We start from the raw sequence: 17,500 nt of genomic DNA, 5'->3' as shown, positions 1-17,500 counted from the left end.
ATTACACGGTGAGGGGTTTGCTGCTTCTGTCTGTGGTTTAGATGGGTGTCAGGGCCTAACCAGAAAAAGGTGTATTAATAGTTTAAGAGAGACATTTTAAAGGTATTTTTCTGTATTTGATTTGATCTGGGTGTCGTTTTGACGCATTATCTAACTGCTATTTCTCTATCTCTTTTGTTAGCTTACCTGTGTTTTAACTACTCTGTCTTCAGAATATCCCCTGATATTTTCCTAGTCTCTTCTGTGGCAAAATCCCTGACTGGAAGGAAAAATCATTAGTACAAATGGCAATAAAAGCCTCTGATTCGCAGGAGTCAATAATGCTTTTAAGTATGTGGACTGATATTTATTAAATGCACTTACAGACCTCAGAGCGTATAATATGGCTTAATTAATATTGCTCCTGAAGTCATCATTTCTGTTGTCAACCTTTTTCAGATGCTAGCCATGTCTTCTTAACACTCCAGTAATGCACAAATTGTTCTTATTTTCCAATCAGAAATGGTCCTACTGGCAAGAAATACCACAGCTAACCAAATACTGTGTGATTCAGGACATTTGGTAAGAGGAAAATGAGGACAAGGAAATACGGTTAGGTCTAACTGTTAAGCAAAATACAAGGATATCCAAGAATTACCTTATTTAAAAATAAAGTCCAAAGAAAATACTCTGTGTTTCCAATATTAATTTGTATTAAATTTATATTCATACCATATGGATTAATATGAACAAGGGACTTCCTTTAATATTTCATTTGGCTCGATTGAGTGAACAGGTTCCAGTACTCCGGAGACGATCTCTCTGAATGACTAGGTGACCCATTAAAGCATTCTGCTGAGATATGTTTTTCTCCTGCCAGCTGGAGGATTTTGCCAGGGTTAAGTGCCAGAATAGATCTCAATATGAAAGTTTTAACTAATTCAAGGGAATCGTTATGTAACTTCGCTGCCAAGAATAGTGGTCACGTATATGGTTAGAGATGTGATGAAGTTGAATGTATTCATATTTGCAAAGTGCTTTGCACTTTGATAAGAAGGTGTCATAAAGTGCAATATATTATTATACTAAATATGTATTCTAGTCTTTGAACGGGTATTGGGTAGCTGCAAAATAAGTTTAACAGGATTTTCAGTTAATATGCACTGAAATAGTTTGATTAAATTCTATGAAAAGGACAAATGCTGAAGACAAATTGTCATATGCAAATACATAGTTATATGCAGCCATGCTACTCTTATATGCACACTAGTATAACTTCCTGCAAATATTTCCTCTTTAGAATCTTTAAGACAAGGACAGCAGATCAATGCTTCCGTGTGTTTTACATCAGCACGGGATCTTCTTCAGCATCTCAGAGAGCAACCATAATGCATTACAAGAAAAATCTCTCAGAATTTTACCATGATACGATTCTGTTTCCAGTATCTATCTAATCACTACTAATGCATTATTTTTCACCTTTCTCCCAGGTCAAAGTAGGAATAATAATAATATTAAAGTGAGGCTTTGAGTTAATTATTCAAGGCATCTGTGATTACATGTGAAATGCGGTTCGTATTTTGTTTCCATCATTTGAAGTCAAGACCAAATGCCCCACCGACCTCAGGAATACAGATCTAGCTCCTTGACTAGGAAACTATTTTGTTGTTATTTTATGGTACAGCCGTGTGTAAGTTCTTGCTCTGCCACAGCTACTGACACTGAGAGAACATTCTACAGGGACAACAAAGTGTAAAGAAAGAGGCTGCTGGTCACAAATAGTGGTTATTAATGCTGGTTACACTATCACACAAGGTAATGTCCTGTTTTTGTCTGGGATAGAGTGGCTTAAACCATGAAAGGCAACAAAAGATTCCTATCAGGTGCTGGTTAACCTGAAGCCTGGTGTTTGCAGGGAGTAAAAATGTACCTAGGTGTTGGAACTTTGACTTTTTTACCTTGGAAAAGTATTTACCTTTAGAAAACTTTAAGCTGCTTGCTCAACATGTACTCTGTATCTTTAATCAAATAGGAAGGTTTTATATATAACCATTAAACAAATAAGTTGTGGCAAACAAGTTTATGGTCTATTGGTAATATAAAGGCTTTTAGCCTTTTTTAAATATAATTTTCCTCAAGATAATAACATGCATTTATTTTTGATCATTTCCCCAGGCTCAGCCCAAATGCCTTCTAGCAATACTGGGGAGCACATGTCTACTCTCTCACTTTTCATTTCTTAAAAAATATAAATCTTTGTATAATGTAGTCATAATTTAGAGACCACATAAATCCTACGCTGTTACTCCAGTCATACTTTTTTTCTTTTTTTAACTGTAATGCCAAAATAATCCCTGGTACGACATTGTTCCATCAGAAAAGCTGTGCCACTTACTTGCTTGGGCTTTTTACTTTTAATTGAAAGATTTATAATCTGTCTTCAGTACTCAGTGCATGAACCCTTGAAAATCCTGACCTTTTTTTTCTGTAATTGGCTATTTTCTTTATACAGTGTGTTTTCCTTCTTTTTTAATCATGGTTTTCTTCACTGGAATGTGCAGAAGGTTTTCTTACATCAGCAAAATAAAAATATACCGTTGTGATTTATACTTGATTTATGCAATTTAGCTTTGTTGTGTTTACTGCACTTTAATAATTTGTTATCAATAATGAGTAATTCTGCACGTAAATTATACCTAATTAAATGCAATAGCTCATTCTTCTTTACTTGCATATTTAATTGCTAAACCCAAGATTATCCTGTGTGTTGAGATTATTGCTGAACGGAGGTTTTCTTTTTTTAAATTGCAAATATCCAGATTTGATGAATATTTTAAATACTTTGTCTGTGATACTGTACACTGAATATCCACAAGAGGGAACTGTTTTACGTAAAGAGGAGTCATTCTCTTGCTACTGAAATACTGCTTTCTGGAACCAAAGTCTCTGGATTTATGTTGAGCTGGCCTGACTGTGTCCCAGGATATGCTATATGGTAGCAACAGGAAAAACACAGGTAAACATAGTGTTGTTATGTTCTGTAAATAGTATTTATTTAAATAAGTAAATTTTGAGCTCTTGTGTTGAGATATTAAATAGAAAACTAATCTGAAAACTAATCCACATTAAGTTTTGTGTTTGCTTGGAATAGATCTCTCAGAAAACAGCTGGAAAACCTCATTTCGTCTCAAATGCAGTTGTTGCCTCAGTAAATGAAGCATGCAGCCCCAGATTGCTTTTTCAAACTCCACTTTATAAAACCTGTACTAGAAAGCAGGCCTTTCCTTATTCATAAAGGAGTAAGCTCAAATGGTGCTTGAGTAACACTCGTACAAGTATCATTTGTATCTCTATGAATGTCTACAAATTGATGAACAAAATACAAAGTTACCTACTTTATATATTCTTTGTCTTTAGCTGGTAATTCCTATTAAGCAAAATTTCCACTGGTAATGTTTCACCAGTTGATAGCAATGAGTTTACCTTTGTATATGAGTTTCATCATAAACATTTGCAGAACTGAAACCTATTTGTATAAATAAGAGCTTTGTTTATACAGATAACAGGAAAGGCTTTTCCCTGGATATATAGTGTGGAATGTATAAACTAGAACCTCCTAATATATGTGTTGGTTGGTTTATGAACAGGATTTGAGCAGCAGAACTTAATATCAGTTTTTTACAAGTGATCACAAATAAACCTCCTACCGCTGTCAAAATCTGCATGTAAATGTTGTGTAAACACATTCAAATAAAATTATTTTAAAGTATAGACTATATCCTGTGGTGCACCTGGTTTGCTTTAATCTGAATTTTTCTTTAGGACCATCCTTTGTATTTGTGGGTACAGTATTATGGGCTTGCTACTTTAGAAGTACCTAATGATCCTGTTTGCAGTACCTGGGGTCAAATAATACTTTTTAACTCATAACTTCTGAATGTATAATGTGAGAAAACAATTTCCAGACTGTGATCTCTCTGTCAAGTCTTCTGAGCTTTCTCAACAGGAAGAGAAGATATAAGCCATATCTGTGGCTTCAGAGACCTCGCCTTGTTACCTATTTGACCAGAATACAGAAGAAGCTTCACCATGCAAAAGCCTTCCCTGGGACATGCTCTGCTACTGCTGTTCATTGCCAGGTCTTTCAAGGTGCACAGGGCTTGTGGTTTCCTTTAGCTGTAAGAGCACCTGTAAGTACCTAACACTTCCGAAGATCAGACACCAAGTGGCTGTGTTGTGATGCTAATGCCCTTGTTCCACTCCTGGTGTTTGCTGGTGGATAAAAGGGTCCATAGGTGTGTGTGCAGCTGGGTAAAGGGTGCTCCTTGAACACAAACCCAGGAATGCAGCACCAATGACTATCAGGACCAGATTCAAAGCCCAGGTTCTGAGGTGTGTGATCCTGTCATGACAACACTTTGTGGCCCAGGTAGTTTTCTAGCTGTGGGGAGGATCTGTAATGGAAGACATGGGAGCGGGTAGCAGCCATGGCAGCACGGTCTGGGGTGTCATGTGGCAGCTGTGACATGCAATGTCTTTTCAACCTGACTTGGTTTCTGCACCTAGAAATCCTCCATGTATTTCCCTCTTACAATGGCCTCCTGGGAATGGGCTGCTTCAGGTGCACTATGTAATCGACTATCTGTTTTCCTCTGAGATACAGTAATGGAGTATTTTCTCACTTGCATATACCTCCATATTATTGTCTAGTGCTTTCTCTATACAGAGGTGTCTATTAATCCTTTCTTGAAAAATGAAGCACTCTTGAAGGCACAGACTGGAGTGAGACATCGTGATAAACCCATGGAGTTCGGCAAATGGTGGTGCTGCACAAGAAAGTAGAGGCAAGAGGGCTAGAGAGCCCAAGAAGCTTTGAGAACTCATTACCATCACTTAAGTAAAAAACAAAAATAAACCCATAGCAGATGCAGAAACAGTGACTAGTACTAGTAAAGGTTAAGAGACTACTATTTCACAATGGTGGCTCTGTGCATGTGTAATGACTAGATCAGATGGGGAAATGTCATGCTCACAAAGGATGTTGTATTTTACCCTTGGAAAGATGTCAAGAGATCCACATAATACTTCATGCAGACAATTGAGTGAGCAGACCATGTGCCAAATGGAAATTTTGATTCATATAAATATACAAATTCCTATGCTTTTCAATGGGAATCTGGAAAAAAAAAAGGCAGGAGGCAGCTATCTAGATTTCCCTGATGTCATTTTAACTTGCTATTATATTTCTAAGGGTTAATTTCAGGAATATTCTTCGGATGTGCAGCAGTTCCCTGTGCGTTTGTAGAGCGTTTTCAGCATTTCCCCGTGTCAATTAAAGACAAACCAAGAATGCCTGGAGCGGAAAGACCCACGCCACGGCTCTCCCATATTTATTTCACCCTCCCTCACCGCATTTCCAAACCAGGCTCCCCTCTCCATCCCTCCTCCCGCCCCCCCCCCCGGCACCTGCTGCTGCAACTCAGCCGCCTCCTGAAAGCCCCGAGCGCACCCTCCCTTCCTCTCTCCCTCCTTTCCATCTGCCCCCCATGTGCGAGCCCCGGTCCAGCCCGGTCGCCCCCGAAGGTGCTCCTGCTGTCCCGGCGCCACCCCCCCCCCCCCGGTGCGCATCCTCCCCATCCCGCGGTGTGGGTGCGGGATAGGGAAGATGCGCACCGAGGGGGGAGCGCCGGGGCGGCGGGGGCCGGGGCCGTGACAGCGCCGTGCGTTAGCCGCTGCGTCATGACATCCGCCAAACCAGCCGCGCGTACGGCCGTGCACGGGGGGGTGGGGGAGACCGCTGCATCCTGCTCCCGCCCCACCGCGGCTGCGGGAGAGCGCTGCGCGGCTGCGATGGACAAGCCTGGGCCGGCGGGACTTGTTGGACCGACAGCTCCCCGGCGCGGCCGGGCACCGCCTCGCCGCCACCTGTGAAGCGCCTCGGCATCCCCCCTCCCCTTCACGTAATCCCCCTTGCCGACCATTCGGAGCTGTCGCTCGGTGCCTCGGCGGCACAGCGAGCGGAGTCGGGCGGCCGCGGGGCAGGGAAGCGCGGCGGCGCCGCACGGGGCTGTCCATGGGGGGCCGGGAGCCCTCCTGAGCCGGCGCCCCGCCACCCACAGCGGCGGCAGCGGCGTCCCAAGCCGGGCCAGCACCCCATCTCCGCGGAGCTCTTCAGTACCCCTGGCAGGGCCGAGACTGCGGGGCCGTGGCGGCCCCCGGTGGCAGATAGGGAGGGGCGGGAACCGGCGGCAGCGGCGCCTCTGCGCGTGTGGGAGCAACAGCCTGAGCGACAGACTGGGCCCTGGAGGGAGCTCCCGAAGGATGGGCGAGGAGGCGGCGGCAGCGGCAGCGCACGCACAGATGGGCCAGCGGAGGATGAATTAGGAGCCACAGGAGGCTGCTGCCGGCATCGAGGGGGGAAGAGGAGAGGAAGAGGCTGGACTTGGAAGAGGAGGAGGAGGAGGGTGCGCGGGGGGGACTGAGTATCGCTAATAACAAGTTAAAGACTAATAACGATAATAAGAGATCACCTCCGGGAAGGTCCGCGGCGGAGGCTGAGAGATCCCCGCGGAGGCCAGCGGGGTTGAAGCGCTGGGTATCTTGGAGAGACGCTCCGAGGCATCAGTTTGTGGTGGTGGTGGATGATCTTTTTTAGGGGTGGGCGGGGTGGGGGCTGTGTATGCGGGAGAAGGAAGGGGTGGGAATCGTGAGGAGGAGACTACCTTTTTATAATTAATTTTTTTAAACATTATTTTCGCCGTGCAAGGAGGACGCTCGGAATTCACCGGCCTGGCTGCTCCCGAGGGGGACCCGGGGCTTGTGCGGGCGCTTTTCTTCTTTTTTTTTTTTGTTTGTTTGTTTGTTTTGATTTGGGGCTTTTCATTTCTATTACAATTATTTTTCTTTCTCCGCTGAGCAGCGGCGGCAGCAGCAATATGGCTGGTGATGGGTTTTTTGGGGGGCGCTGGCGGCGGGAGGAGCTCTCGGAAGCCCCTGCGCGCCCGGCTCGCTGTTAGCTATGGCAAATGGCAGCGGCGGCGGCTCCTACCCGGGCGGCAGCGGCGGCGGCGGCGGCATTAGAATGAGTAACAATATCAACGCCAACAATCTCAACACAGACTCGTCCTCCTCCCCTGTCAATGTGCCCAAGATGGATGCGCTCATCATCCCGGTGACCATGGAGGTGCCCTGTGATAGCCGCGGACAGCGCATGTGGTGGGCTTTCCTCGCCTCATCCATGGTCACTTTCTTTGGGGGACTGTTTATCATCCTGCTCTGGAGGACCCTCAAGTACCTGTGGACTGTCTGCTGCCACTGCGGGGTCAAAAACAAGGTAACTCCCCCTTCGCTTCCCCTCCTGCTGCCGGTGATGGTTTGGTGCGGTCATGGTGGTGGAGTAGTTGAAGCCCAGGCTGGTAAACCAGGACACCTGGGAGAGGTAGCACTAGAAGAGACACTGTGAGCTCCTGTTGGGTGGTGGTGTGCTGTCTGCTGTTGTGGTAGGATCGCCGTGGACTGTTGGGAGCCGCAACTGGGGGAGCGTGGCTGGAGGAGTGAGGTGTTGGGTGCAGCCTTGAGACTGCCTCCCTGTCTCCCCCCGGGTCCCGTTCCCCGCCCCCCCCCCCCACCAGAGGGGACACACTCGTTTTCATCTGGTGGCATGAAAGTTATACCTAGTGTCGGCTTGCCCCCACAAAGAGGCACATGTTGGCATGGTGGGACAGCGTGGATCAGAAGTTGATATACACCAGCAGCACTGTGTATGATGCAGAGTGGGAGTGGGTGTTTGCTGATCAAAACTCTCAATTCTCTTGTGGAATGACAAACTTTGGCAAAATTGAGAAGGTAAACTTCTCCAGTAAATCTTTTTAAAGCTAGTTCAACTCCCTGAGAATCTTTGACACTTCTGTTTGATAAATCAAATGTAGAGACCTAGAAATATTCAGTGCATTGGAAAATAACACACTAGAGAATTCCTTTACCTAAGTGCGAAATCTTTGAGTCAACCTCTTTGCCCCTTTGATTTTTGTATGTTGCCAGCTGGAAGAAAGTGTAGTATGTGAAGTAAGGTCGGCTCTTGGTTTGAAGGGTCACTTTTCAGACCAAAGGTAAGAACTTGCCCAGGTCCAGACTTCATTTTTGTTTGAGACAAATGGGATAGAAAGTGTTAAGACTCTGTATTTAGGAAAGTGGATTTTGACAGACCCCAAAATAGACAAGCAGCTGGAGTTTCTCCCCTTCCCTTTTCACATTTTTTGGATTACAAATGGAATAATATCAGCTTCAGTTATTCCTGGCACACAGACACCCACAAAAACACACACACCTTTTAATATATGGTTGCTAGGTTGCTGGCTTGCTTTGACGTACAGTGAGCTGTCTTCCCCTTTCTCCTGTCCCCTCCCCCCTAAACACACTTGATACAGCGCATAACCCAGCTGTATGAAGGATCTAACACTTTCGGGAAACCAGAAACAAAAGTTGGAGTGTGAAAAGTTATGGTACTTGTTTGTTTGTGTATTTGGCTTCCACAAGGTAGGCGTCCAGTTTGGATTGCCTGAATGAACCTCCACATTCCAGTTGAGAGTAGAACAGTTGCAGTGAACTTGGCCTATCTATAGAAGAAGTGATTGATAGAGATAAGGAATAAATAAAAGCTTTTAACTCAAGCTTCAGAAAACCTACCAGGCAGCATCACTTCGCTACAGGCACTTTTTATTTTGTTCAAAACCAAGCCTGAACTTTTCTAGAGAGATGTTAGGTAGGTATGGTGACAAAGCTCAAATTAATTTGTGATAGTAAGCAAGCATGTCTTGTACCATTTCCTACAACAGTAAAAAGTGATTTTCAAGAATGGGTGGATAGTTAAGACGTACCTTCAGTTTCTTCTGTGTGTATTTAGCATTTTCTTCTCCACACAATGAGACAAATCTGCAAGGGATCTTGATGAAAAAAGAAAATCCCACAGGTTATCACCTCGTGCTTCTTTCCTTGAGAGAATGAAAAGTTAGAGACTTGCACACAGACTGCATATGCATGCTGTCTTGGTGGCTGTTGTTGGTTTGATAGTCCATTATTGGAACATAGTTAAATCATTCATTTCTTAACCAATGCAGAAAGGTAGATCCAAATTGTCTTTAAAACCTCTTTGGCTATCAGTCAGCTAAATAGCAGGTATCACTGGGGGGTTACAACATTTCCAGTCTGAATGATTTGCCATACTGCAGCTATGTTGGATTGTAAGATACGAGTTTATTTCATGTTTGAGACCTGAAGTAGCTATGTCCATGAATATGATTCCCTGGGGCAGGAGGATAAAGGCCTCTGCAGGTAGGGGGAGGTATACATCTCTTTTTAGATTGTATTTGTTCCACTTGTAAGGCGTTTCAAGGCTCTGGTGAAGAACTTTCAAAGGCTGATACTGTGCTCCTTACATGCTAAAACAGGGAATTGGAGGGAATTCTGTGTGTGTAAGGAGTAACTAGTTACTGTAAAACACTTGTCTAGAATTTAGGGTGTAAAGGCTAATTGAAGTAACAACTGGAAATGTCTTAAACTTTGCTCTTACCAAACACATGCTTTGAGCTGCATGGTAACTTGGGAAAGGTAGCCGAGGCTGCAGGTGGAAAATGTGAATGCATATATATGTTATGTTGACTATATTGGACCTCATAGCAAAAGTGATTTTACAAGAAGTAGATCCTCCTACTGTGGGACTGATTAAGTTTTCTGCATGTTAGGATCTTTCCTTCTTTGTGCTGCCTCTTCTGCTGCTCTGCAGGTTGTAGCAGTTGTGTTATCCAATATTGTCTCACTATTTACGTTTCATCCCCCCCCTTGTCATTGAACTTAAGGTTTGAATTGGAAAACATGATATAAACAGTTTAACACTTATAAAATGTGACTTTTTTTATTTTCTTTTTCTGTGGAGATGAGAAAGTCGAGATACTGTAAGTCAAGAATATGAAATCTTCTGGTAACAGAATGATAAACATTGCTCCTTAAAATTCCATATCCTATTTATGTCACTGTATATGAATAGAACATGAGTTTGAATAATGTATCCAAAATGATTGCTGTAGTTTTAGGATTTTTATGCTCCATGCTTGCTTTGTGAAATGACATTTTAAAAAATCTGTCAAAAAGAAATATGTAAGTCTTGACCTGTGTTGTCAGTCTTTCATGTAACGTAGGAGTCATTACAATTGAAGCCCTTGTATTCCTTTATTTAATATGGTATGCAATTTTAGATGCAAATCTTCCAAAATTAGCTACAGTCATATTGCAGAGACTTAACAAATGCTGTTTTTCTCTTCAGTGTTTACATCTACATATTTAGGAATTGTTAAAGAACTTGTCTTCTCTTTGTTTTTCATTTGTCCCTTGACCAACTCATTTCTCTTGGTGTATGAAAAGTGGAATGTGAGACTGAAATTCAGTAGGCTGGACTCTGACACCATTAGTTGTTCTTGTTTCTGGAAATAACAGGAAAAATAGAACAAATATGCATGGTGAAGTACACAGTACACATAGTGGCTAAATGTGTATTTTACAGTCTGCAATGCTTTTGATTATATGGATTTGCTGTTGCATTTTCTATGCTCCTAAAGGTAATTTTCTACAGATATTATCTACTATATGTTTTGGGTTTGAACAAACTCTTAAACATAGAATGGTTTAGATCATCTAGTTCTAATCCCCTGCCATGGGCAGCGACACCTTCCACTAGACCAGGTTGTTCAAAGCCCTATCCAACCTGGCCTTGAAGCAGCAAAATGAGAGCGTGCAGGTTTGGGGCACATCTGGCTGCTGAAGCTGGCTGGTGCCGAATGAAGTAAAATCAGTATGAAGAATGTGATACTGGACCATATATCACTTCTCCTTGGTTCCCAAACAGTAGTACCCCTGTGTACCTTATGCTTTCAGGGCTCTAGCAGGTAGAATGTATCTTTATCATTGTGCTCCTGTTGGAATGATTTAAGTGTTTTGAACAGCTCCCCACAACTCATATATGTATAAAATGAAATTACATTATGATTATAGAGAGCTGTTGACAGCATGAAATTACAAGCCATAATATTTGTCTTTCTTTGATGTTGGACTGCGTATTTGGGAAGTTTAGTAAGTTATACACTGCTAGATTTGGTCCATGGAAACCAAGCAACATTCCCATTTGTTTTTAATAGAATTTTTTTTTTATTTTACTGGAAGTACAGCATTTGCAGACGCCTTCTTTCAAAAGTTAAGAATTTTCACTCGGATCTCAAAGGCCTGAGAAAATTTGTAAGTGGAAAAATTTAAATTTTCCCTAAAAGAAGGAGCATTTCTACCAAACTGGCTCTTACATAACTAGGTTTGTTGGTTTCCTAGCAATACCTGTGTAAACATCCTCTCCAAATAAAACTAAAGAAACAAAAGAAAGGCACCACTTACTGAAAAAATCCATAAGAGTGCATTGGAAGGCATGCATGGACACATAACACAGGAGACCCTTTCATTTAAATGTGTTATGTGGCAACCTCACCTTGACTCTCTAGAAGATGTACCAAGCAGAAGCGTATGAACAACTGGAAGGCTCAAGGGATTAGCAGTGGACTGCAATGCATTTTGCTTGTTAGTCACATGTGCAGCCTGGCTCAAGGCACTGAATCGTTCCTGTCTCATGGCTATCAGGTGGTCTGTGTGTAATTACTCTGTGAGCTTCCCACTGGACAGGTTGCCAATTGAGACATGGACATGGTGGAGAGGTCAAGGGCTGAAAGAAAAAGTCCTCGTAGCTCTTTGTGGATGGTGCTTCTGGAAGCAGAAAAAGGCATGGTATGGAGAGGTGTGTGCTGCTGTTTCCCATGCTGTGAGAAGGAAGACACTTTCTGGTGTCTGGAGCTCATAATGGATTTCACATTTTATAAACACACAATAAAATTGGTTATGCATGCAGAAAAGAAAATATATGGACAAGGATTTAAGCTGTAAACCAAAATGTTATTTTGATACAGTATCATACACACTTTCAAGGCTTTGCAACACATACATTTAAGGAGAAAATCTGCACTCAGAAAGAATTTGCAACTCTCACACGTTTGCAAATCTGTAAATGCTGGTTGGAAACCATTAGATTTCACAATATTTTCCAGTTTAACTCAATAGAAGAAATGTCTGTAATAGGGAACACAAAGCTTTTAAATAACAGTGATAGATGTGCTCAGTTTTGATATGGTGGGATTTCTGAATGCAGTTTACAGCCCCAGAGATTTGAAACACTGAAAATTTAGAGCATGCTAGTCCTAAATATCATCTCTGCAGGGACAGGATCTCATGATTATAATTAAAAAAGCAATGATGGTCCATTTCTGTTCAACGATGGTTTTGTACTACTGCCAGAAAGTAGATTGCGAATCTTAGTCACTGAGCATCCTTCCTGGGACAGATCCTAAAATGAAGCAGTAATGTCTTGTTAGCAGGCAAGTTACAGAGAAATGGTCAGTGTTTGTTCAGTGTTGACACTACTATTCTGTGGATTCCAACTCAGAATTACAAAAGTTTATGTGAATTTCAGGGATAGCTGGTAATAATTGCTTGAAAAGATGAGGCTGTAGTTCAGCAGCTGTAAGGCATTCTGTAGTGTGAAATTGTAGGGCACCAGTTCCACAGAAGCTGGTGAGATGTAAACATAACTCCAGGTGAAATTAGGAGATGGGGTATCCTTTTGGTTCTATTAAACATACCTAGTCACACTGCATAAAATTATGTATTTTGCATATACGAAAATTTGTGAATTATCAGAAGCCTGAGGAGGACACAGTGAATACACCTTATGGAGGTTTTCTAAGGGCAAGATTGCTGAAACATTATGTGTGGGTGTTAATGGTTAAGAAATATTTTTTTTCCCCACATATCATTTCAGTGACAAAAGGTAGGGGACTACATTTTAAAAAGCTGTCATAAAATACGTGTTTCTTGTAATGAGTTCAAAAGCTAATGGTTGAAGGCTTAGAAGCATGGAATCATAGATTATCTCAAGTTGGGAGGGACCTATGAGAATCAAGGAGTTCATCTACCTGCTCCTAGCAGGAACCTGACTCTTCCCATCAGCCTATGAACTGAATGCAAAACTCCGTTGGATCACAAGGCTAGGCTGGAGTTTGTGGCAACTTTACACAGGGCTAAATACACGAATTCCACATTAGACCTCGTCGTTTGTAAGTGTGAGCACTTTCTCTAAGGTAATTAGGTCACCTTTGATGGCAGTGGAAGGTGGAAATGCAGCAGAAGTTTGTTAGCGCTTCTACCAGTAATACAGCTGGATGAATAAATGAGAAAGAAAGATCTTCCATGCCTCTCAAAGATGCATTAGTCAGAAAGGGCCCATTTTGAATCCTGATGGTATTTATAGCCTGAGAATACATCGGGTTTGCATCTTTCAGAGGAACACTTTATTCCCATATATAGTATGCGTGGTTCTGTTTAAATGAATGTGCTGCCACTGAAATGTGTTGGGTTCAGTTTGCTTTGAGATGATATATTGCATGTATTTGTCTGTTTGAGAGTTACAGAGACGGAGAGTGTTATCCAGAGCCTGTTGAAATAGAGGGAGGCAGGTTTTGGACTCAGGCCTAGATATTCAGAGTGTTCTGGATGAATCAGATATTTTTTAAAAAATGATTCTTATGTTAACATTTTGAGCTTTTAAAAGCTTTTTTTTTTTTATTGTATTGACTTGGCTTGTGGCCATTATGTCTGTGATTTCAACATTATAAGCATAATATTTAAAAACCACACAAGGTGTGTTTCCATTCCAGTTCAAGACTTACACCTTCTGCCAGGCCCCCGTTGGAAGTCAGAATCTTAGTGCTTGAAATGCTGATAATAAATACCCTATCATGGCATCTCTCCTGCAAGCTGATGTGTAGTGGTAAATATTGGCTCTTTTTTTAGAACTGCAGTAAGTGCACATTTAGTGGAACTGGCAAAGGTCCCTTGCTACATGGATCACCTGCGGGACAGAGGTGTGTGTGCAGCCCTAAGCCCTGGAAATCCTTTTGCATGTCCTTAGCTTCACTACCTAATTTAAATATCAGAACTGCTAACATCTAATGGAGAAGAAAAAACTAAATCTCATCACCAGACTGGAAGAGTGTTGGGAAGTACTGTAACATCATCAACAATTGTAGCATAACACAACAGGGCCAGAATTTGAGTGGCTTGTCACTCTGTTAGACACCAGTAATACTGTGTTGCATTTTTTTTGCACCTTATATACCTACATTTATAATAGAGTTTTGTTTCCTTTTGTCCAAGCAAATGTTGAGTAAATATTTGGCATTTTCTTTCTTGTTACATTTAATACATTTTTCATTATATCTTTTACATTTTTATGTGATGGTTTAGCTCTTATTTGTTAGACTAAAAAGGGGACTCACTTTAAATTTGCTGTTATTAATGAGATTAGCACTACTGGTGTTGGATTAATTTTCTATTTTAAGTATAGGGGAAACATTTTATTTTTTCTATTATTCCAGATAATGGCTTTTTAAAAAAATTGTTTGCAAATGGTGACTTTAATATTGCAAAAATAAAGTGAAATATATTGGAGTGTTTCTTTGTTTAAGGATCTTACAGTTTTTTTCTAGTATGAACTCTGTTAAACTCACTTTAGTTGTGATTATGCATGGGTATTCTCCTGGGCAGAAATAATTTGAAAGAGGTTATTAGCTTCTTCAACCTATAATGGTCATAGCTGGTGTGTAGCACTTCACATGCTTTCAGGTATAGTGAATCCTCTTGCTACAAGTGATTTGACATTACTTTTTTGAAAGTGAGTTTGCTGATCAAGAGGCACATGTTGTGTGATGTTTTTACAGTTCTAGGTTATCGTACTGTAAATATTGTTTCATAAGATAGCTGATAAACCCTGCTTGGGTCTTAAGAACTGAAGGAAAACCCCCTCCTTTTTCCTTTTCCTTTTAGTCACAAGAACAGCCTAGTTAGGACAAAATATCTCAGGGTCTGTCCCCTGAGGGGTTTTTTAAAATACTTTGATTATATATATACACTTCTTATAAATTGATTTTGTTATGTGGGAAGCTTTTCCAACTTTTTATGTTAGTTTCCTTCATTCCTGATACATTTATATCCAAAGGCTGCTAATTGCTTTATCATCAGAAACAGTGGACTGCTGGTTTTATGTTTGCATCATTTTCATATCACTTAAGGCTCTCAGCTATAATGCATGCTCATTTCCTTGCATCCTTTACGGTAATGTTATTTTTCCGCTGTCTGCAGGATAAGTTTATAATCAACATTTGTTAATGTTGTGCTTTTTCTACAGAGACGTGGATTACATGCTTAAGGAATGAGGTCTTCTTTTGAGAGAGGGTCTGGTTTTTGGTTTAAAGCCATACAAAATTTTAGCTCACTAAATGCTGGTTTTCGTCTTCTGGCCCTGTCTGATATGTGCAAGTTACAGTGTTGGCTTTTCATGAATCAGAAGAGGAGACTGTTGTTCCTAAAAGAAAATGATACTAAAAACTTCACAGATTTGATATTTGCAAAAAAAATTCTAGTTGCTTTGCTGGAATTTGTCCCACGTTTATAATGAAGTTTTAATTTACTAAAAGTGGAAAATGCTGTCCAAAGTGTGGAGCTTTGACTCTGCCTGTAAGATTTAAGTGATAAAATTTTAATGTCAACTTAAATGTTATGTACTGTAGGAAAACCTTGGTATTCAGTTGCCAACTGAAAGATAAGATGTGATTCCAGAAATTGAACAAAAAACGTTATTAGATTTTTTTTTTAATTTTTATTTCCAATTGATGGCATTATGTTTTTATGAAGTTATGCATAATATTTAAAGAAAACTCACATAGTTTAGGTTGATGAACAGTGAACAGCTAAAATCCAGGAACCTATTACTCTTTTTTAATGTTGACCTTACACATCATATTCTGGACTTGAGTAGGGTTTACCTAATCCCCTGGCTTCTCTTCTCTGTGTATATAAACATAGGAGAAGGTACTTCAGTGTCTGGAAAATTACATACCATTTTAAAGGTCTTTAAAGCAGCAGTGTCTCTTGCAGCTAATACTCTAATTTTCCTTTACCTAAAAGGTTGACCACCCCCCCCCCCCCAGTCAAAGTATTTCAAGCTGATTGCTCTTGGAAATAACTTTAATAAAAAAAAAATTCTTCATGCTCCCGTATTGAAATTGTGGGGTAATCAGAATATGCTACAATTTCTATGGCTACAGTTGCTTTAATATAGCTGTATATAAACTTTTGTTTTCATTGACTATCCATGCGATTATTTGTCTTTATGTTCTTTAAAGTGAGAAATGCTAATGGCTTACAGTTAATAAATCTTAATCTTGCTTCTATACCAGCTGTGTACAAAAGTAAACTGTATTCTTACAATTGATTACAGAGACTATATTTAGAAACTTTCCTGTCTTACTGAAGAGTGGTTGAGTGGGAGAACGGATATTCATAATCTGTAGAGGGGGGAAAATAGGTCAGCCTCTAGGGTAAAATGTTAACTTACTTTTTTAACTATTTCATAGGCTTGTCTGATTGCTTTTTGTACACGAAAAAATAGAATATTCAGTTTTGAAACAGCCAGCGTTTCTGCCTGCAATGGGTCAAGGCTACTGCAGGAAAGACTTGACAGACTTGCGTTGGACACAGTAAGAGAGTAAACCTGCTGTGTTACTACTTGTTAAAATCCTTCACTAATGATCATCCAGGGTACGGCTGAGTCTCTTAAGGAGGTGTGTCACATCACACAGTGAGTTGACTTACAGGGTGTGGGTGGGTGTGTTGGAGGGGGATGGGGTATAGAGCACAAAGCTCCAGGCTCCCATTCAGTACTTACCCAGCTGCACCTGTGTGCAGGGGAATACCAGTTTGGTTTAGAACATACCTGACTGCGTGATTATGTCTGTGATGGTCTGAGCCACATTATGTAGTGTTTGTGTCTACTTTATGACTTGGTATGAAGTGAAGGTGATGTAAACCATACCAGATTTGACCAGATGCCTGTTGAAGCTAGTTTACATCACTTAACCACTTTTTAAAAATCAAGTTTTATCTGTCAGAGTGAGTTAAGTGTTTTGAGGCAGCAGTAATTTTCTTTAGTCTTCAAAGGCTGGACATCACCCTGAGGTGATGGTTTGACAGTACTAATAAATCCAGACTTTGAAGTCTGAGAGGTGACTTACTTTAAGGTTATCTGAGCTGTGTTGAGACAGCCTGTGACTGACAGGTGCTAGTCTCTTCAGACCATAAACCATTAGAATTGTTTTTAAGCATTTTTACTGAGCAGAAAAGATTTCAGAGGTAAAGGTTGAATACTGAAAAGTTTTTAAAATGAGTGTGTTTTGTTATGTCATTTGGTGAATATGGCTTTGTTCACTTCATCATTTTAGCTGGATGATGAATACACTGTTTAAGGTAAGCTCTAGCTTTTCCAGTGTGTTTAAGTGGATTCCCTTCAGGTGTAACTATGTAGGAAGAGGAGCTCCAGGAG

At 41.0% G+C, this 17,500-nt stretch overlaps 1 protein-coding gene across 37 annotated transcripts in view; it reads left to right on the top strand.

The window, feature by feature from the left end:
* Positions 1 to 6,457: 6,457 nt before the first annotated feature.
* KCNMA1 (potassium calcium-activated channel subfamily M alpha 1) overlaps positions 6,458 to 17,500 on the top strand; it is a 485,636-nt gene continuing 474,593 nt past the window's right edge. For 14 of the 37 annotated variants that reach the window (XM_062613237.1, XM_062613232.1, XM_062613179.1 and 11 more), the window contains exon 1: positions 6,628 to 7,312. In XM_062613237.1, coding sequence (XP_062469221.1) covers positions 6,998 to 7,312 — 315 coding nt within the window. In that variant the 5' untranslated portion in view covers positions 6,628 to 6,997. The other 23 variants (XM_062613020.1, XM_062613154.1, XM_062613145.1 and 20 more) reach the window with 4 other exon arrangements.

The sequence above is a fragment of the Pezoporus occidentalis genome, unplaced genomic scaffold (genome assembly GCF_034315485.1).
Source record: "Pezoporus occidentalis ecotype Australia unplaced genomic scaffold, CSIRO_AGI_Poc_V1 ctg101, whole genome shotgun sequence".
In the NCBI taxonomy this organism is placed as follows: Eukaryota; Metazoa; Chordata; class Aves; order Psittaciformes; family Psittacidae; genus Pezoporus; species Pezoporus occidentalis.
Note: the sequence above shows the minus strand (reverse complement) of the source record. Positions and strands in the feature narration are given on the sequence as shown.